We start from the raw sequence: 15,812 nt of genomic DNA, 5'->3' as shown, positions 1-15,812 counted from the left end.
CTGGGGAACAAGAAAGATTTCAGGAAAATATCTTTAGCTTGGGGATCAAGAGCAGCATAAAGAAAAAATAATGTACTATGAAAGTGTAACCTGACTGTAAATAGAAGCACATCTACAGAGATTTTAAATTGCCACACAGGTATTTAAACACAGTGTTATTGTCACATTCATCCAGACTGTTATTTCTGCTACAAATCTTACATCCAAAATCAGCATAGCTCAGCTTTCCAATTTGTACTTGTTTGAAATATGGCATAGCAGATATTACTTCAAAATTCATATATTTGAATGAAAAAAAGATAGAGTTTTATTCATCACCGATTCAACTTGAATTAGTTATTCTCACCAAAAATCAGGCTTACAAATGTTTTCATGCTTCAACAACTTCCAGTAATTATTAATTTCCCTATCTCCTATTAGAAAATTTGGTATGTAGCCACATCACGGAGGGATTAAAACATTAAGATATTTCCACTGCTCTAACCGGGTGAGTTACAAGTAATCCTTCACCTTGAAGCTGCTCCCACTCTAGGGGTACCAGGTGACTCGGTGGGTGATGAGATGAGGACAGGCTGCTGGACTGTGCCCTACCTGCTCTGCCCTCCCACTGTGCCACGGCTGCACCCAGCCAGCCTCACTAAACAGCGCCCCAAACAGTCGTGATCCTAAACCAAGCCTAAAGATTTTGATAATAAAACAACTTAGGGAAGGAAAGCGAAGGGAAGGCTCAAGCCACTTGCAAAAGTCAAAGCATGAGAGCTGCTGACACATGAGCTATGCCAGCAGAGCTCCCTGCAGCAGCTACAGGCACAAAGGGAGCCTGGTTGCCTACCTTGACGCCAATGTTAACACATTCTGCATCCAGGATGTTGAGGATCCGTGAAGTGAGCCCGTCACCTTTGTCTCTGGCCAGCCAGCACTTGCAGACAAAGTTGTACATGACACCTTTGGTGGGCACGACGATGGTGAGCTCTTCCATCATCCAGCAGCTCTCCGGGGTAGCGCCATCGTGCCCCACCTGCCAGGGCCAGAGAGAAAACACCTCCTGGGGAAAGGGGATTTCTCTGGGAGGGGGTGATTCCCCTGGCAGGGAGGGACACAGAGTCTGTGTGCACCATGCCAACAAACCATTCCTCATGGGGATGGGGGGAACTGGGAAATGGTGCCTTGCCATGGCCAAGGGAGCTCAGGTCATCAGCTGCTGTGCATGAGGGTAGGCCAGTCTCAAAAAAAAAAAAAAAGCAGCAAGGTAGACTGGACTGACCTGCATGGAAACCTGTCCAATCTCTTGTCACTCTGCTCCTGCACCATTGACCTCTATATGCTCATTTTCACTTGGCAGCAGGCACACTTCTCCACCTTTACAAGCCTTTCCACTTCTGTCACTACACATGGAAGTGATCATTCAAAGCTTTATGGCCAAGAGGAAAGATGCTCAGCAAACACCCACATGTATTATTACAAGCACTTCCCTCACAAATCCACATATAAGTGAACTAAATGTATGAGGCTGTTTCTCTGCTTCCCTTCCCTGAGACTGCAAAAGCTCTGTCTTTGTACAGGAGACAGCAGATGGAGCTTACATCTGTAGCTGGTTGATTTTCAAGGACCACCTCCTCCAGCCTCAAGAATGATCTGTCCTGGAGACCAGGAAGTCACATAAGGGTGGCCACAACCCTGCATGGATGAACAAGGAGCTCCTGAAAAAATTTAAGTGGAAAAAGGAATAATACTAGAGGTGGCAGGAGAGGCAGAGATCCTGCAGAAATACAGAGACAGTGCAGGAATGAGTTAATGATGAAAGCCAGAGCCCACCTGGAACTGAATCTGCCAAAACCCAGGGTTCCTGCAGGTACATCAGCAGCAAAACAATGTTGACAGTGTAAATTTCTCCAAGAACCTACAAGTGTTCCTCTTAAAGAAGGTGGGGTATTCAACCTGGGGCAGACTTAGAAGCAAAATTGTGTATCCAAGTTAATGTATCAGCCTTGGTCAGTCATTCCAATCAGCTACCTGTCCACAAAAGACTAACAAGCGCTTCATTATTTTCAGAGAAAATGTTGTTTCTGTCATTTCTAGGAAAATGAGGTCCTGAGTCCAAAAACCTCACTGATTTTTGTTTTTAAATTATTAGGATATTTAGGGAGGCTCAGAAAGCAATTTTTAATAACAGATTCATCTAGGGTGATATATCTGTGGTATCTATTTTTTTCCCCAAAACAAGTGATCTTTTCTGTCTGACGGTCTCAGCCATCACTGCTATTAGGAGTATTATTGCTGTACTAATGTCTGTGCAGCTGCAGAAAATTAGAGCTAACCACTAGGGAAATTCAAGTCTACAATGGATGCATTAATCCTCGGATTCTTGGGGTGTGAGGTGAATGGGAATATAACACTTCCCTTTCCCTCCCTGCCAGCTTGGCTGAGCATCTCCAAGCCCAAAGTCAGAGTCTTAGTGCAGGATGGCATGGATGAGGTAGTGGGGAAAGTTCAGGGCCATGGTTCTGCAGTGACAAAGCATCTGGAGGGAAAATCCTAATGAGCCTAATAAAATTTGCTGGTCTTTTGGGTTCATGGCATAACCCCCCCACCCACTTACATGATAGAATCATGAAGGACTTTAAAGCCCATCTCGTTCTAACCCTGCTGCCAGGGGCATGGACACCTTCCACTATCCCAGGCTGCTCCAAGCCCCATCCAACTTAGCTTTGGACAGTTCCATGGATGGGATATCCACAGCTTCCCCGTGAAAAGTTTCTTTTCAAGACATTGCTAGCTGGTGCATTTTCACAGCAAACTTTAAATTTGATATCGGTGACAGCCAGAAGGAAACAACCTGTGCATCCAGCTGCCTCGGAGAACCTGTGCACTAACAGCTTTCCAAGGACCTCAAGAACAATATAAATTCTGGGACAAATTCAACCTGCGTCAGCCAAGACTTCCCTGTGGCTGGACTTCAGGATCAGAGCACCAGGATTTGACTTTCAATTACAGGCAAATCTTTAGACAGACCATGCCAAAAGGGTGAATAATGCCAAGCCACAGCCACAGCAGCAGCGTAGCCTGGATGTGCATATCAATATCCCAGCAAGTGGTTTGGGCTGAGGTGTTTGAGCTAAGTTAGAATGACAGAATTTCAAAGGCAGGTGGATCCTTACTCGGGCTGTTTGAAAACCTTTGTACCTTGTTCCTCCTGTCCTTGAGGGACGGCACATCACTGAGACTGAGATTCACAATTTATACTGGGCAGCTCAGGATCACAGAGAAACTGAGCACAGTGGCAGAGGGAAAATCTGAGAGAATATTTGTGGAAAGAAGATTCAGGGAATACTAGAGAAACCTGAGGGTCAGGTCCCCAGTCACTGGGGGACTGGACTTGCATTTGCAACATTTGGGTATCCTTGATCTTCCTCTGTGTTCATGGTGGAGAGAGGCTCTGAATCACAAGAGGTTTGTGAAAACAAACCAATGCAGGACTCTCCTAGACATACCTGCGTCTCTCTGCAGCAACAACAGTCCAGGAACAGAGATGCTTTCATTCATTAGGAGAAGAAATATTCAAAATTACTTTGAAAACACAGTATAAAGTGTCTACACTGAATAACTTGTGTATTTTGTTTTCATGTCAGTGTCTATTAAAGTCCACCAGTAGTAAGTATTATATCTGTAGGCTTACAAGACAGGAACAAATGGGCCCCTTTCAAATTACTTAGTGTTCCACTGCTCCTGCTCTCTGTGGAGTGCATTTGTAGCAGGTGCATAATACCAAACTAGGAGTAGAATCACACTGCAAATCTCACCGCCCTGCTAAATGGTACAGTCTGCTGCCTGGGTTGTACAGAGGGCTCCTGGAAACTTAATCCCCATACTATGCTATTTTCACATGGTAGCTCACATTCAGAACTTTTCACCTTCTACACAAACAGACAAATGCCAAACCCAAGAACGAACTGTTCCTCACTTTCCCCCAAGTAGATAACTAGCAATTTTCTGCAATGTCCTTGAACACTGCAATTTTCTAGAAGGAAAACGCGGACTGATGCCATGGCAACCACGACAGACTAGCGCATCAATGTCATCCCTGGGACACGGGTCCAAAAGAAGGGACCTTCCAAGCTGAGGGCACTGCATGAAGGAAGGCAGAAGGCCAGGAGCAGGTGGCTCCTTCAGCTGCGAGCTGGGAAGTCACAAACCAGAAGGGAAAAGGGAGCCAGGGGTGAGGCAGCAGGCTGGTGAGATCACTGAGTACAGGGGTGAAAGAGTGCAGAGGAACATCACCAGCCTGAAAGATATATGCTATTTCTTTTTCTAGCTCTCTACATTTTACTTGCAACCTTTTATCTTCTTTCCCATTTGTATTCCTTTTCAAATTAATTTTTGCCTTGCTTCTGCCTGTTTCAAAGCGTTTTCTCCTACTTCTATTTTCTACCCATCCCCTACCCTATTCACTGTATCTTTTCCAGCATCTTTATATTTCTTTCTTCAGGCTGCTCTTCCTGTTTCTCTGACCCTGTAGGGTGAAACTGTTATTTTCCTCCCTCTCTGTCCCACTCCATGGCTGTTTCCCTGTGTGTGCAGTCTGGAAGATAGGGATTGATACACTTGCTTCACTGTAAAAAGTATGACCTCGAGATGGGCCAGACAGAAAGTGCCACTGATACACCTAATAACTGGGAGTGCATTAAGAAAATGGCTTGATAATAAACTCAAATCTGATACAGAGATTTCTCAAGATGTCAGAATTCATTGCTTGAGTGAAACTTAGTGTGAGTGACAGTCCCTCAGCTGCAACAGCAGGACATACAGATGCAAAGATTTTCTTATGAATTAGGATTTCTCTCTCTTTCTTGTCTCTTTCCAATTATACAGGCACACACATCAACAGATAGGATTACTTCCACAAAGGGATGTGGTAAAAACAAAATTAAATAGGCTCCTAGAGTCCTCAGGTGCTGTGGGTTTCAGTACTTGAGGGGCTGGAGTGAGCTTTAAGGAGGTGGAACTGCCATATGAAACAAGAATGATGTACACAAACAATCTGGAATATTCATGCGAAGTTTAAGCCCAGTGATGGAATGTCTATGCAAATTGTGTCTCCCTGAGCCATAACAGAAAAAATGGTTCCTGTACCGAAATCTATTTGAGCACATTACTTGCAAATTATGATTAATTTTCTTCTCTAAGTCTGTGTCCTCCAAGCTGTGAAAACAATTTTCCTGTTTATCTGGGAAATTATACAAGATGTGTTTCTCACAATTTATGAAACCCTATTGGAAGTAGTGAAAAAAATCAACCAGGAAAAAGACCAATGAAGAGCTGCATCCTGGGAAGCTTCACTGCATCTGGCAATAGCAGGGATTGAGTAAGAAAAAGCAGTGCCAGGGATGGGGCAGAACTGGGACATGTTATAACTTCTTTACAATTCACAATTATCTTCCGCTTCACAAGGATCCTGGTTTTATGCAAAGTAAAGCCTACTTATTTACAGGTTCAGAGGCATGCAAAATCTCATCAACAAAGTCTTGTTTACATTCCTTTTGGACCCAAGAGCCTTTCCTCCACTGCTAAGAATAACAGAACCACGTGCTTTATTTGGCCACGTATTTCATACGCCTCCGGCGCTCGCGCTGCGTTCACAACATACCTCCACTTTTTTGATCTCCCCAACGTCTAGGCCCCAAACTGAAAATTTCTCCACAGAGCCATCTGCAAATTCATCCTTTCCTTCAGGGAGATCCAGCCACAGCCTCTCTGTCTGCACCTTCTGCGGGCCCATGATGATGATGAACACACGGCTGTCGGTGCTGGAGTCGTACTCGGTGCCCGTCGTGACGGTGATGTGGTACGGGATCACTGCCACACAGAGAGAGGTTTGCTCATCACAAAACCCACACACATATGCACTTCTGTGAGACTTGAGAAAAGCCGGGGCTCATCCCATCAGAGGGAGCAGCTGTGCATGCCAAATAGGTTCACATCCCATTGAATTCATTTGGAGAAGTGATAACATCATGCTTTGTTGGGCTACAAGTGTGCTTTGGAGACTACTTTCCCACAGCGCGCTTGGGACTGAATTCTGCAAGGGTTAATTTCCCCAGACAACCCTACTGGCTTCAAGGAGGTTATAAGTCCAGATTTCTCCCTAATGCATGACAGAACAGCAAAAGGCTTGAATCCTTATTGACACCAAGAGACCTTCCTGAAGATGAGTCTGAGCACCTAAATCTTAAACAGGCTATTAGGCCAAAGTGATCTTACACTCCCCGTTCAATAAAGACAAATAAATCTGTGCTGACTCCAAGGTAAGCCATCACTGACTGAACGTCCCAGAACAACCACAAACGCTCTCCTTTGTGCCTCATTCAAGGATTGTTCTGATCTATGGGGCAGCTCAGGGTTTCAGCATCCCTGTACAAATCCAGGCAGGAGAGAACAATCCTTGTATTAAAGGTAAGTCACTCAATAATTCTATGTGTTGCATAACCATTTTTGGTTGGGGGAAAAAACCTACAGGGCAAGGCTTGGTAAAAGAGGAGGTGGTTTTTCTGTGGTTTTCAGAAATTTCAGTTCAGCTGTTAAAAGGGAGGAAGTGCCAGACTGCTTTTCAAGGGCTTTCCAAAAGCTCATTTGGGTAAGCCGAGCAGGCGGTGCAGAATTGGTCGCTGAATACTCGTTTGATTTCTCAGAACATTTGTGCAGGGCTGTTCAAGCAGTTCTGACAAGACTCAGAGCTCTGAAACTTGCCTCGTCACAGACTTGAAGCAGCCTGGCTTCATCATCACTTTTATGATTAAAAATAAAAAAGTTTGTAGGTTGACGAAAAAAAATTTGGCCGGTTTTCAAATTACCCAAGATTGACATCTAATTTTGCTTTATGATGACTAAAAACATTTTTGAGGTGGGGTTTGTACTAGAAAATGTGTACTGTTCACATCAGACTCAGAATACTTTTGCAACATCAGAGAGGGCATAGATTCATGCTGGTCAAATCTGTCCTTACTTCTGGACAGAGCAGAACCCAAAAGGATTCTTTCAGCCCCAATTTGAGGATTTTATGTACCAACATAAAATGAGATGATGGTTAAGCAAGATTTATTCTCCCATTTATGGTATAATTTGCATTCCAGTAGGTATATCAGCACAATGATGCATTTAGCAGGAAAAGGGTTTAGTTGTAGTCAAGGTAGATTTTATAAGAATATATTGTGGAGTCATGTTTAGGACATCTCCAGACTTTTAAATAAAGTATATTTTGAATAGGGACATTTTCTTCCACACAGGTTTTGAACTGTTCTGCTGTGACAGACTAGGTTCAGAGAACTACCAGCATTTCTAGATGATCCTTAAGCCAAGGTACTTGAAACACCTATAAAAAAGAAATGAGAACTTTGAGTAGCTATAATTTCCCACTTTAAATAATGGATACAGAGATCCAGAGTAGCTTACTATCAGAGAGCAGGAAACATCCTTTGCTGTTCTTTCCTCTGAAAGCTGGAAAAATGGATCCTTAAATTAGTTTATCTTCCCTCCCTGTTCTCTCCCTCTTTTTCTGGGACTCATATTTCCCCTTTTTCAAACACAGGAGAAAGCAAACCTTGCGGCAAGGGCCACAGCAGGACACCCCAGGTCCTCCAGCCTCTCTCCCCTTGTCCTTGAGTACTAGCACAGGATTCAGGCTGCTCAAAGCCACGTGTTCCCTCTCAGGAGCGTGGTTTTCCTTAGGGATCCATCCATGCCATCTCCAGGGCTGCCTTGCAGCAGGAGAGAAGGTTCCCAGTTCAGATCTAAGCAGCATCCTAGCCAAGAGGACCTTTCCCTGAGCTCCATCCTCACATCCTCCACCTCCTGCCCCTCGAAGGCATTTGCCAGTTTGATCTCAGCACAGTCAGGACTGGGCTGAGTGACAAAAGTCACTCCCTTTCCCAGCCAACTCCCAGTACCACTTCCTGAGTGAACCAGCTGAGCTGGCTTTTTTATCCCTCTGGGAAGGTGGCTGCCTGGCTCACCCAGTCCATCTTATCTGACATTCCTTCAGGAAATCTGACATCCCTTCAGGAAGCAGTTTCCTTAACGAGGCCATGTCACTGAGCCGAGATAGTGGTGATGACAAGCTCCAGGGCTCAGGGAGAAAAGACCACCCTGGCACAATGGGGACGATGGGAACTGCTCTCCTAGCTCTGCTGGAGAGGAGGTCTCCTGGGAAAGGATGGTATTTCACCCATTATTTGTGAAACTACACGGAATGCCAACGTGGCAGATGTTTTCCATTGTCACAGCACAGAAGTAATATCAGAAGGAGCATGGAAATCACTTTTTTTAAAATTTGAACACAATGTGGGATTACAACAGAAGGGCTGCCCCAAGACACATGGGTTGCAGGCCAGGTTTAGCAATGTGCAGCATTAAATCAGCTTCCAAGTGAAAGGTGTGGGATGTGCAACCCAGGTATCAGACCTCAAGCTACTGGGCATCAGAGGAGCTGCAAACGTGACCACCTCTGGACTCTGTGTGAGTCCTCCTGGAGAGCTATCTTAAGCTCCTAAGGAAAATGACATAATTTGCACTTCACTTACCATGGAAGCTAAAGATAAATTTAATCATTTTGTGCTTGCTGTGGATTAAAAGCACACAGACAGACAATAACTGTGATGCAGCGGCTGCTCACTTAGTCCATACAACACAGTATTGTAATCACAGGTCTAAAATCTTAATCTAAAGGTAAAAGGCCTCCTGTAGGATGTCAAAGAACTGTAGTTTCAATTTAGCTCATAAGTCATTGTCCTGGAACTACGAGATAGTCATAAAAAGGGTATATAAATCATAGAATCACAGAAAAGCAAGGTTGGAAGGTTCCTTAAAGTTCATCTCATTCCAACCCCCCTGCCATGGGCAGGGATATCCTCCACTAGACCCCCACAACAGCTGTTGTGATGCACACTACGTGTGGCAAGGAAAAAGAAACCTAACAAGTTCTAAAAATAAATCACATTTAAATTCAAATGAAATAACATTTCATCTCGAAATGCCATCTCAATTAAATCAAACAAACAGTTTGGAAACACTGGATTTTCTGTGAACTTCATGACTTATCCCACTGTTGAGGTCAGAGAGCTGCAGGAAAAGCAGCAAACACAGAAACACAAGTCCTGATCCAGCCTTTCCCAAAGCAGTCACAGCACAAAGAAAGAGAAATAATTGTTCTGCCTCTCCTGGCTCTTCAGCAGGACGAACGCAGCCTCTTAAGCACTGAAAGCCAAGAGCACATGGATGCATGCAACCAGACACTCAGGCACGACCACTCACATGAGCCTTCCTCTGCTGCCTTGACCAGGCTGGATTTTTTGGGCTCCTTCGGGTTGGCATTGCTGTCCTGGCTGGAGACGCTGAGCGCGGAGCCGTCCAGGCTGTTCCGCTCACCGTCGTAGTTCTGGGTGGGACATGGTTGGGACAGTGATGAGGCTGAGTGCTCGTGGGGTCAGCTGTGCCTCCAAGAACAACATGTGAAGAAATGCCTCTGGTCCCCCAGGTACCTTTTTGGTCAGTGTAGCTCGGATAAATGTGATTTATATTGTACTGGTGGACTTCCATTTACTTCATTGGTAACCCTGGCAGGCCGTTTTGGATGTGTCTTACATTAAAAGAAAATATAATAGACACAAGGGTCTTGTGAGTTGTGACCTTTTCTGTGCTACCTGTCTGAAATTGTCTGAGATTGTCTGAAATTCAGATCAATGGAGCAGTGCCAGAGCTCATAGAATCATAGAAGGGACCTTAAAGGTCATCTTGTTCCAACTCCCCATGGGCAGGGACACCTTCAACTATCTCAGGTTGCTCCAAGTCCCATCCAAACTGACCTTGGACACTGCCAGGGATCCAGGGACAGCCACATGCTTCTCTAGGCATCCTCAGGGCCTCCCCACCCTCACAGGGAAGAATTTTTTCCTTATATGAAATCTAAACACACTCTCTTTCAATCTGAACCCATACCCCTTGTATCCCATCATTCCAGGCCCTTTTAAATTGTCTCTCTCAATTTTTCTTGCCAGCTCTCTTCAGGTACTGCAAAGGCACATTTAGGTCACCCCAAAGCTGCCTCTACTCAGGCTGAACAATCCCAATTCTCTCAGCAGAGCTGCTCCATCCCTCTGATCACCTTGCTGCCTCCTCTGGATTCACTCCAGCAGCTCCAGGTCCTTGTGCTGTTGGAGCCAGGGCTGGGGCAGCTCTGCAGGTGGGGTCTCACCTGAGCCCAGGGGCACAGGGGCAGAATCCCCCCTGCCCTGCTGCCCACGCTGGGAGATCAGCCCAGGGCAGGGGGGTTCAGGCTGGGGCAGGTCCAGCTCTCACCCAGAGCCCCTCCAGGTCCTTCCCCCAGGGCTGCCCATTAGGTACAGGTCAAATATCACAAGAGGCAGAGTACTGCAAACCTGAGTGATGTGAAACCCTGGTTGTGTTTGAAGAGTTGCTGACAATGAATTTGGTGTCATTGTCCAATAAATGTGAGCCTTTTGTCAAATAATAAATGTGAGGCTAATGTCAAATAATTATTTGACAGTGTGAGGCAGTGTGAGGCACACTGTCAAATAATTAGAAAAAAATCGAGTGATTAGTTTTTCCTCATTATGAATTGATATAAGCAACAGGGTAGGTCTGTCCACAAGCACTGATAGGGTTGTGTGCTGCAGTTTCATGAGGCAGCATAAGGCAACACTCAGGTGTGGTGTAACTCCTCTTACATTCACTCTGCTGCTCTCAGGATGAGTCCAGGACAATTCCACTGATGATCACTTTAGTGGTTACTGTCACTTATGGCGTCTCTGTACTTTACAAAGTGGACTCCTTAAATAAAATGAACTTATAATCAGCTGCTTTATTATGTCTCACTGTAGAGAAGTAAGAGAAGTCTATTAATCTTGTTTGCTAATTTTAATTAGAGCATGTACTTCGAATTCCAATTAGCTGCACTAGGCTGATAAGCAATAGAGAGCGTGCAAGTAGAAAGGACACTTCACTAAAAAACATTTGGTGCATTGAGTGGTAGCAAAGAGACCTGACTTTTATGTCAGGCAGTGGTGGAAGGGGGATCTGAAAAGAAATAATCACCCAGTCCAAGTGAGGCTGAAGTGAAAGGACTCACTACTCTGGTTGGAGGACTTTGAATAGTGGGACCTACTAATAACCTGCTTTGTGGGCATGGCAAGGACAGCAGCAGGGAAATCCTGTGTATCAGCAAGGTAGTAAACTCTCATCTGAAGGGTTGCACTCACACTCCTTGATTTTTCTGCTGATATTGCAAATTACAGAGCTAGTGATAATGGGCTGAGAGCGGCCTTACTTTCAGCTCCCGTCTGAAAACCAGAAATTCATTTTGGATAAGCCAAAAGCCCTCTGGGTGTCTAATGAGCTGCCTTGGACTTCCACCAGGTATTCAATAATTTTATTTGTACGAGTAGCAGTGGAATCTGCCGTGAGCCATAACTGTACCTGTTCGTAAAGTGTCCGCTCTATCTTTTTGTCCTCTTTCTTTTTGGAGAGCCAGCGCTCGCACAGGAAAACGAAGGACTCCTCTGTGGTTTCATCCAGGATCTCCACTTTCTCCAGAAACCAGTCAGGACTGAACATGCTATTGTCATGGCGAATCTTGATCTTGTACAAAATGCCGAGGTCCACAGCCTGTATTGTGAAAGTGTCCTCCTGCAGGGTGTTCAAGAGCAGTGGGTTCTGTTAACAAACTCTCAACAGATCATCCACTGGAAAAAGGCAAAAAAAAGGAGGCTACAGAACACATATGTTTAAATTCCGTATTGCTGGATGGCATTTGGCTAAAAGCTTTGCAGAAGTCTACAGAGGCATTTCTGTAAGTGAAAACTGTTCTTCAGGGAAATGTTTTAAAGCCTGCTTCTGCTAGGAGGGGAGCTGCAAGAAACACCACTTTTACAACCAGTTAGAATATTGAAATCCTGGGAGATTTTTAAGTATACTTCCCTTTCTAATCCAGTTAGATTTGCATGAACAATCCAGATAAGCCAATCCTTGCCACCATTTTATCCAAGTGACCCATGGGATGACTACAGAACATCACTTTCGGTGTTACTTTCCCAGACACAGCTGAAGTTTAAGTCCCATCAATTTAACAAGTTTTGTGGTGAATTCCAGCATGTACTGTGTACATGCAAGTCAGTTGCACAGGGACTGTGGGTATCTGCGGCTCAGAGCTCAAGCCAGGTTCCATGACCAAGCTCATAATTTGTCCATCAGTGACTTCACAGGAACATCTGCCTGTTTGCTGCAGTGCCTGTCAGCTGTAATACCCAGCTGACAATCCATACAAAGCATTTTAAGAGGTAATGAATGTGGTAAATGGAATCAATCAATTCATCCCTCATAGGAAAACTCAGCCTATAAAGGCAGTCATTGACTTGACAGATTAAAGACTGAGAAACGGAAAGTGCCATTAACCCTTCACATTTGTACCTGTCCTCTTTCAAACTTGTTGAAGTTTGTTTCGGATTTGCTGAGTTTCCTCTCTCCCATGTCCCCCATGTCTCCGTAGATATTTAGGAAGACATTAGCATCAGTCCCAGCGCCGTAGATATCCCCAGTGAACACGCTGATCTTGTACGTGTGAACTGCAGGAAGAAACAGAGATGATTTCTGGTCAGATGAAATATTAAGATCCTTGTTAGACACTGAATTTACCTAAGAAAATGTTCCCTGGGTTTTCTGCTCGCCGCTTGTAGAGGTATTAAACCCCATATGGTTTTTCTTTGAGGTTTCCAATCCAAAGGCTGGAGAATCCCTGGGCTGACATTTGCTGACTTTCCTTTTCTCCACCTAATCAATGCCTGTATGTTGCTTTGATCACACAGCTCATGGTTAAAAATGCAAAGAATCATTATGGCCATTATGGGATGGGAAGTCGATAGAGGTGAGGGAGCTCAGCACCTTCTCACACAGGGGCTCGAGGGACATAGATCTAAGAACAAAGTCATTCAGTGCTGTGAATCCTTAATACTCCATCTTCCATAAACAAAGACTGGGAATTCAGATGTGCAATTACCACAGGAGTTAATGGCATGTATCTCTACAAATTCCCCATACAGACAGAGAACAGGTTTCTGGGTCCTTTTGCTGAGAGAGTATTTAATTAAGGAAGGGCTGGAGCTGTGCTGTTTAAGCACCCTTTCTCTTTAGCTTGCTCAATGATGAGAAAATAAAACCTCATCAAGCCTTTAGTAATGTGCTTTACTAAACCTGTTAAATACTCCTATTTTTATTTTGCTACTCTTCTCCCAATTATATGGGGAAAACAAGCAGTTACTGAAAGCATCCTCTCCAGGAAAACAGTGAGGGTCTGTACAAGTCTCTGATTACCCTGGTGGCATATGAGCCATGGAGAATGCCTCCCTACAAATCCCAGGGCAATGCAAATGAGCAAGAGGCACAAAGTCTTAGTTAGGATTCTGTGTACGTTAACAGCGTTGAAGAAAATTGCTATATTGTCTTTTTCTGCTTTCACAGTAAGATAGACCCTATTCTGCTTTGTCATCCATGAAAGATTTCCATTGATTTCTCTGAGAAATGGATCAGAGTCATCACCTGAGAACATCCACCAGGACTATGTGCAGTGCTGGATTTTCTGGTTTGCCTCCTCACACACAGAGTCCTGCAGAGTTACAGCTCCATATTTGAGAGGCAGCTGCTACTTTGATAATGAAGGAAGCAATGCATATTGTCTAATTAGTCAGTGCATCCCTCCTTGGCCTTTGCTTGCTAGTTCTAGAGACCCTGAGGACTAAAACACAGCGTATTATTAAAAAAAGATGATCCTCAGAATACCGCCAGCTGATTTTTCCATCAGTGCCATTTACACCGTGTCGCTGCCCAAGATGTATGAGGACTCACAGACATGCAAAAGATTTAGTCCTTGCCCCAGATATTTAATATCTAAAGCAGAATTTCCCAAACTTAGCCCTAGCTCCAGGCCAGAAGAAACTCTCAACAATCCAAACATTCTATACCGTAGATTGTAAAGCTTGTTTCAAGGCTCTGCCTTCAGAAGGAAAAGTGAGTCACCTAGGTTAATTAACAAATGGTAAGTGATCCAAGGTAAAGCAACAGAAATTAACAAGTTAAGGAAAATGTCATGCAGGCACCTAGATATCATAGAATCATTGAATCATCGATTTGTTTGGGTTGGAAGAGACCTTTAAAGGCCACCTTGTCCAACCCACCTGCCATGGGTAATGACGCCCTCCGCTAGACCAGGTTTATCAGAGCCTCATCCAGCCCCAGCTCAAATGTTTCCAGGAATGGGTCATTCACTGCTACTCTGGGCCACCCTTGCCACTGTTTTACTGCTTAGTTATGGATTTTTAAATTGTCTTTGCCTCGGCAGGAAAAGAAATCTCCCATAAGCTACCAGGAAGGAGGACACCGGTCTTCCTTCCAGCAAGGCACCTCTTCCTTGGCAATGGAAAACAATCCACATTAATTCCACCCTGACAATGCTCTACAGTGGATGCAAGTCAGACTCTGAAAGAAAAGAAACGGTGAGACAACTTATTTTCTCAGTTGAATCATCTTGTTTCCAGATGCAAGAGCCAAGAATGAAAATGGCAGCTGAATTCCTTTTGCTCTGCTCAGGATGAGGACGGTCATGACCTCTCTCAAGGACATGATGAGGTCTGGGTGAGAAAAGGAGATTCTTTTTCTAGAGGAAAAAGAGGTACAAGCAGCTGGCCACACGGAGAAGCAATGATTTAGGGGTGAAATTTCAGTTCTTTTTCATCTGCTTCAGCTACCAGTAGTGCCAAACACCCAATGTTACCACTTTGTAAGATAAACTCAGAGCTGAAAAAGAATTTTTTTTTCTCCTCCTGGGAGGAACTTTAATGAGGTGAAGGTGGCTGCGAGGAACCCAGGTTTTAAAGGTTATGCATGTGTACCTGAAGGGCAGCAGGCAAAGCAACTTTGGGAGGAAAGAGGAGCATTAATTAGACTCACAGGATAGGAAAGGAAGAGGCAGAGTGCACAGGACAGGTGAAGCTGGGCAAATGAGGGAAGAGAGGTTAACACAGCCTGGAAGAGAAGATGGAAGAATTTTGTTAGGCATCAGAAGAGATATGGAAACTATGGGTGGGGAAGGGTGTCTGTGGCAGGTTCCTAAAAGCCCCGGAGGAAAATAATGACATTGCTGCACCAGTGTCCATCTCCACTCTCTGAAGTGCTCCAGCTGTGAGAGAGGCAGAGAACAGGAAGGGAAAGAGAAGTGAACAGTTGTACCAGCACGGCACTAAACCACACATCCAAACGTTTTCCTTCAAAAAATCAGACAAAACACCCCTACCTACTCCTAGGATTATATTACCTTCTAAAGGCTCTTCAACTTCCTCCTCTATCTGCTTGAGCGTCCCATCCTTCATGAGCTTTTCAGTAAAAATATCAGATGGCACCAGTTCTCTGACAGTCTCACCATCATCTTCAGACTTTGCAAGCCATCTTTCACATGGAAACGTGACAGTTTCTGAGCCCTGGAGTAAACATGACAGAGGAAATCTCTTCAAAACAACAGGAACACACGTTAGCATTTCCCATTTGAAAACACTCCGACATGCAGGCAAGGATTTTAAACTCATGTATGTGTGCAAGTGTGTAGAGGCAGACCTAAAATAGTACACAGAAATTTATTTCCTCTAGAAAGAGGACATCTGAGGTCTCTCAGAAGAAGCACTGAGCATGCAGCAGAAAACAGGATTCCCAGTGGGTGTGTGAGAGTGGCTGCATGATCCAGCAGATCTCTGCCCTTCCCA

The 15,812-nt window shown here is 44.5% G+C and overlaps 1 protein-coding gene across 1 annotated transcript in view; it reads right to left on the bottom strand.

Moving 5' to 3' along the window:
- Window positions 1–15,812, bottom strand: part of LOXHD1 (lipoxygenase homology PLAT domains 1) — a gene marked incomplete at both ends in the record, with an annotated part of 147,378 nt that overhangs the window by 38,327 nt on the left and 93,239 nt on the right. The window contains 6 exons of the mRNA XM_084225643.1: window positions 833–1,018; window positions 5,645–5,853; window positions 9,304–9,427; window positions 11,485–11,694; window positions 12,475–12,629; window positions 15,371–15,533. Coding sequence (XP_084081769.1) covers window positions 833–1,018; window positions 5,645–5,853; window positions 9,304–9,427; window positions 11,485–11,694; window positions 12,475–12,629; window positions 15,371–15,533 — 1,047 coding nt within the window. The remainder of the gene's footprint in view (window positions 1–832; window positions 1,019–5,644; window positions 5,854–9,303; window positions 9,428–11,484; window positions 11,695–12,474; window positions 12,630–15,370; window positions 15,534–15,812) is intronic.

This window comes from Fringilla coelebs (assembly GCF_963513975.1).
Source record: "Fringilla coelebs genome assembly, chromosome: Z".
NCBI lineage: Eukaryota > Metazoa > Chordata > Aves > Passeriformes > Fringillidae > Fringilla > Fringilla coelebs.
The sequence above is the reverse complement of the archived record's forward strand: the minus strand, read 5'-3'. Positions and strand labels throughout refer to the sequence as shown.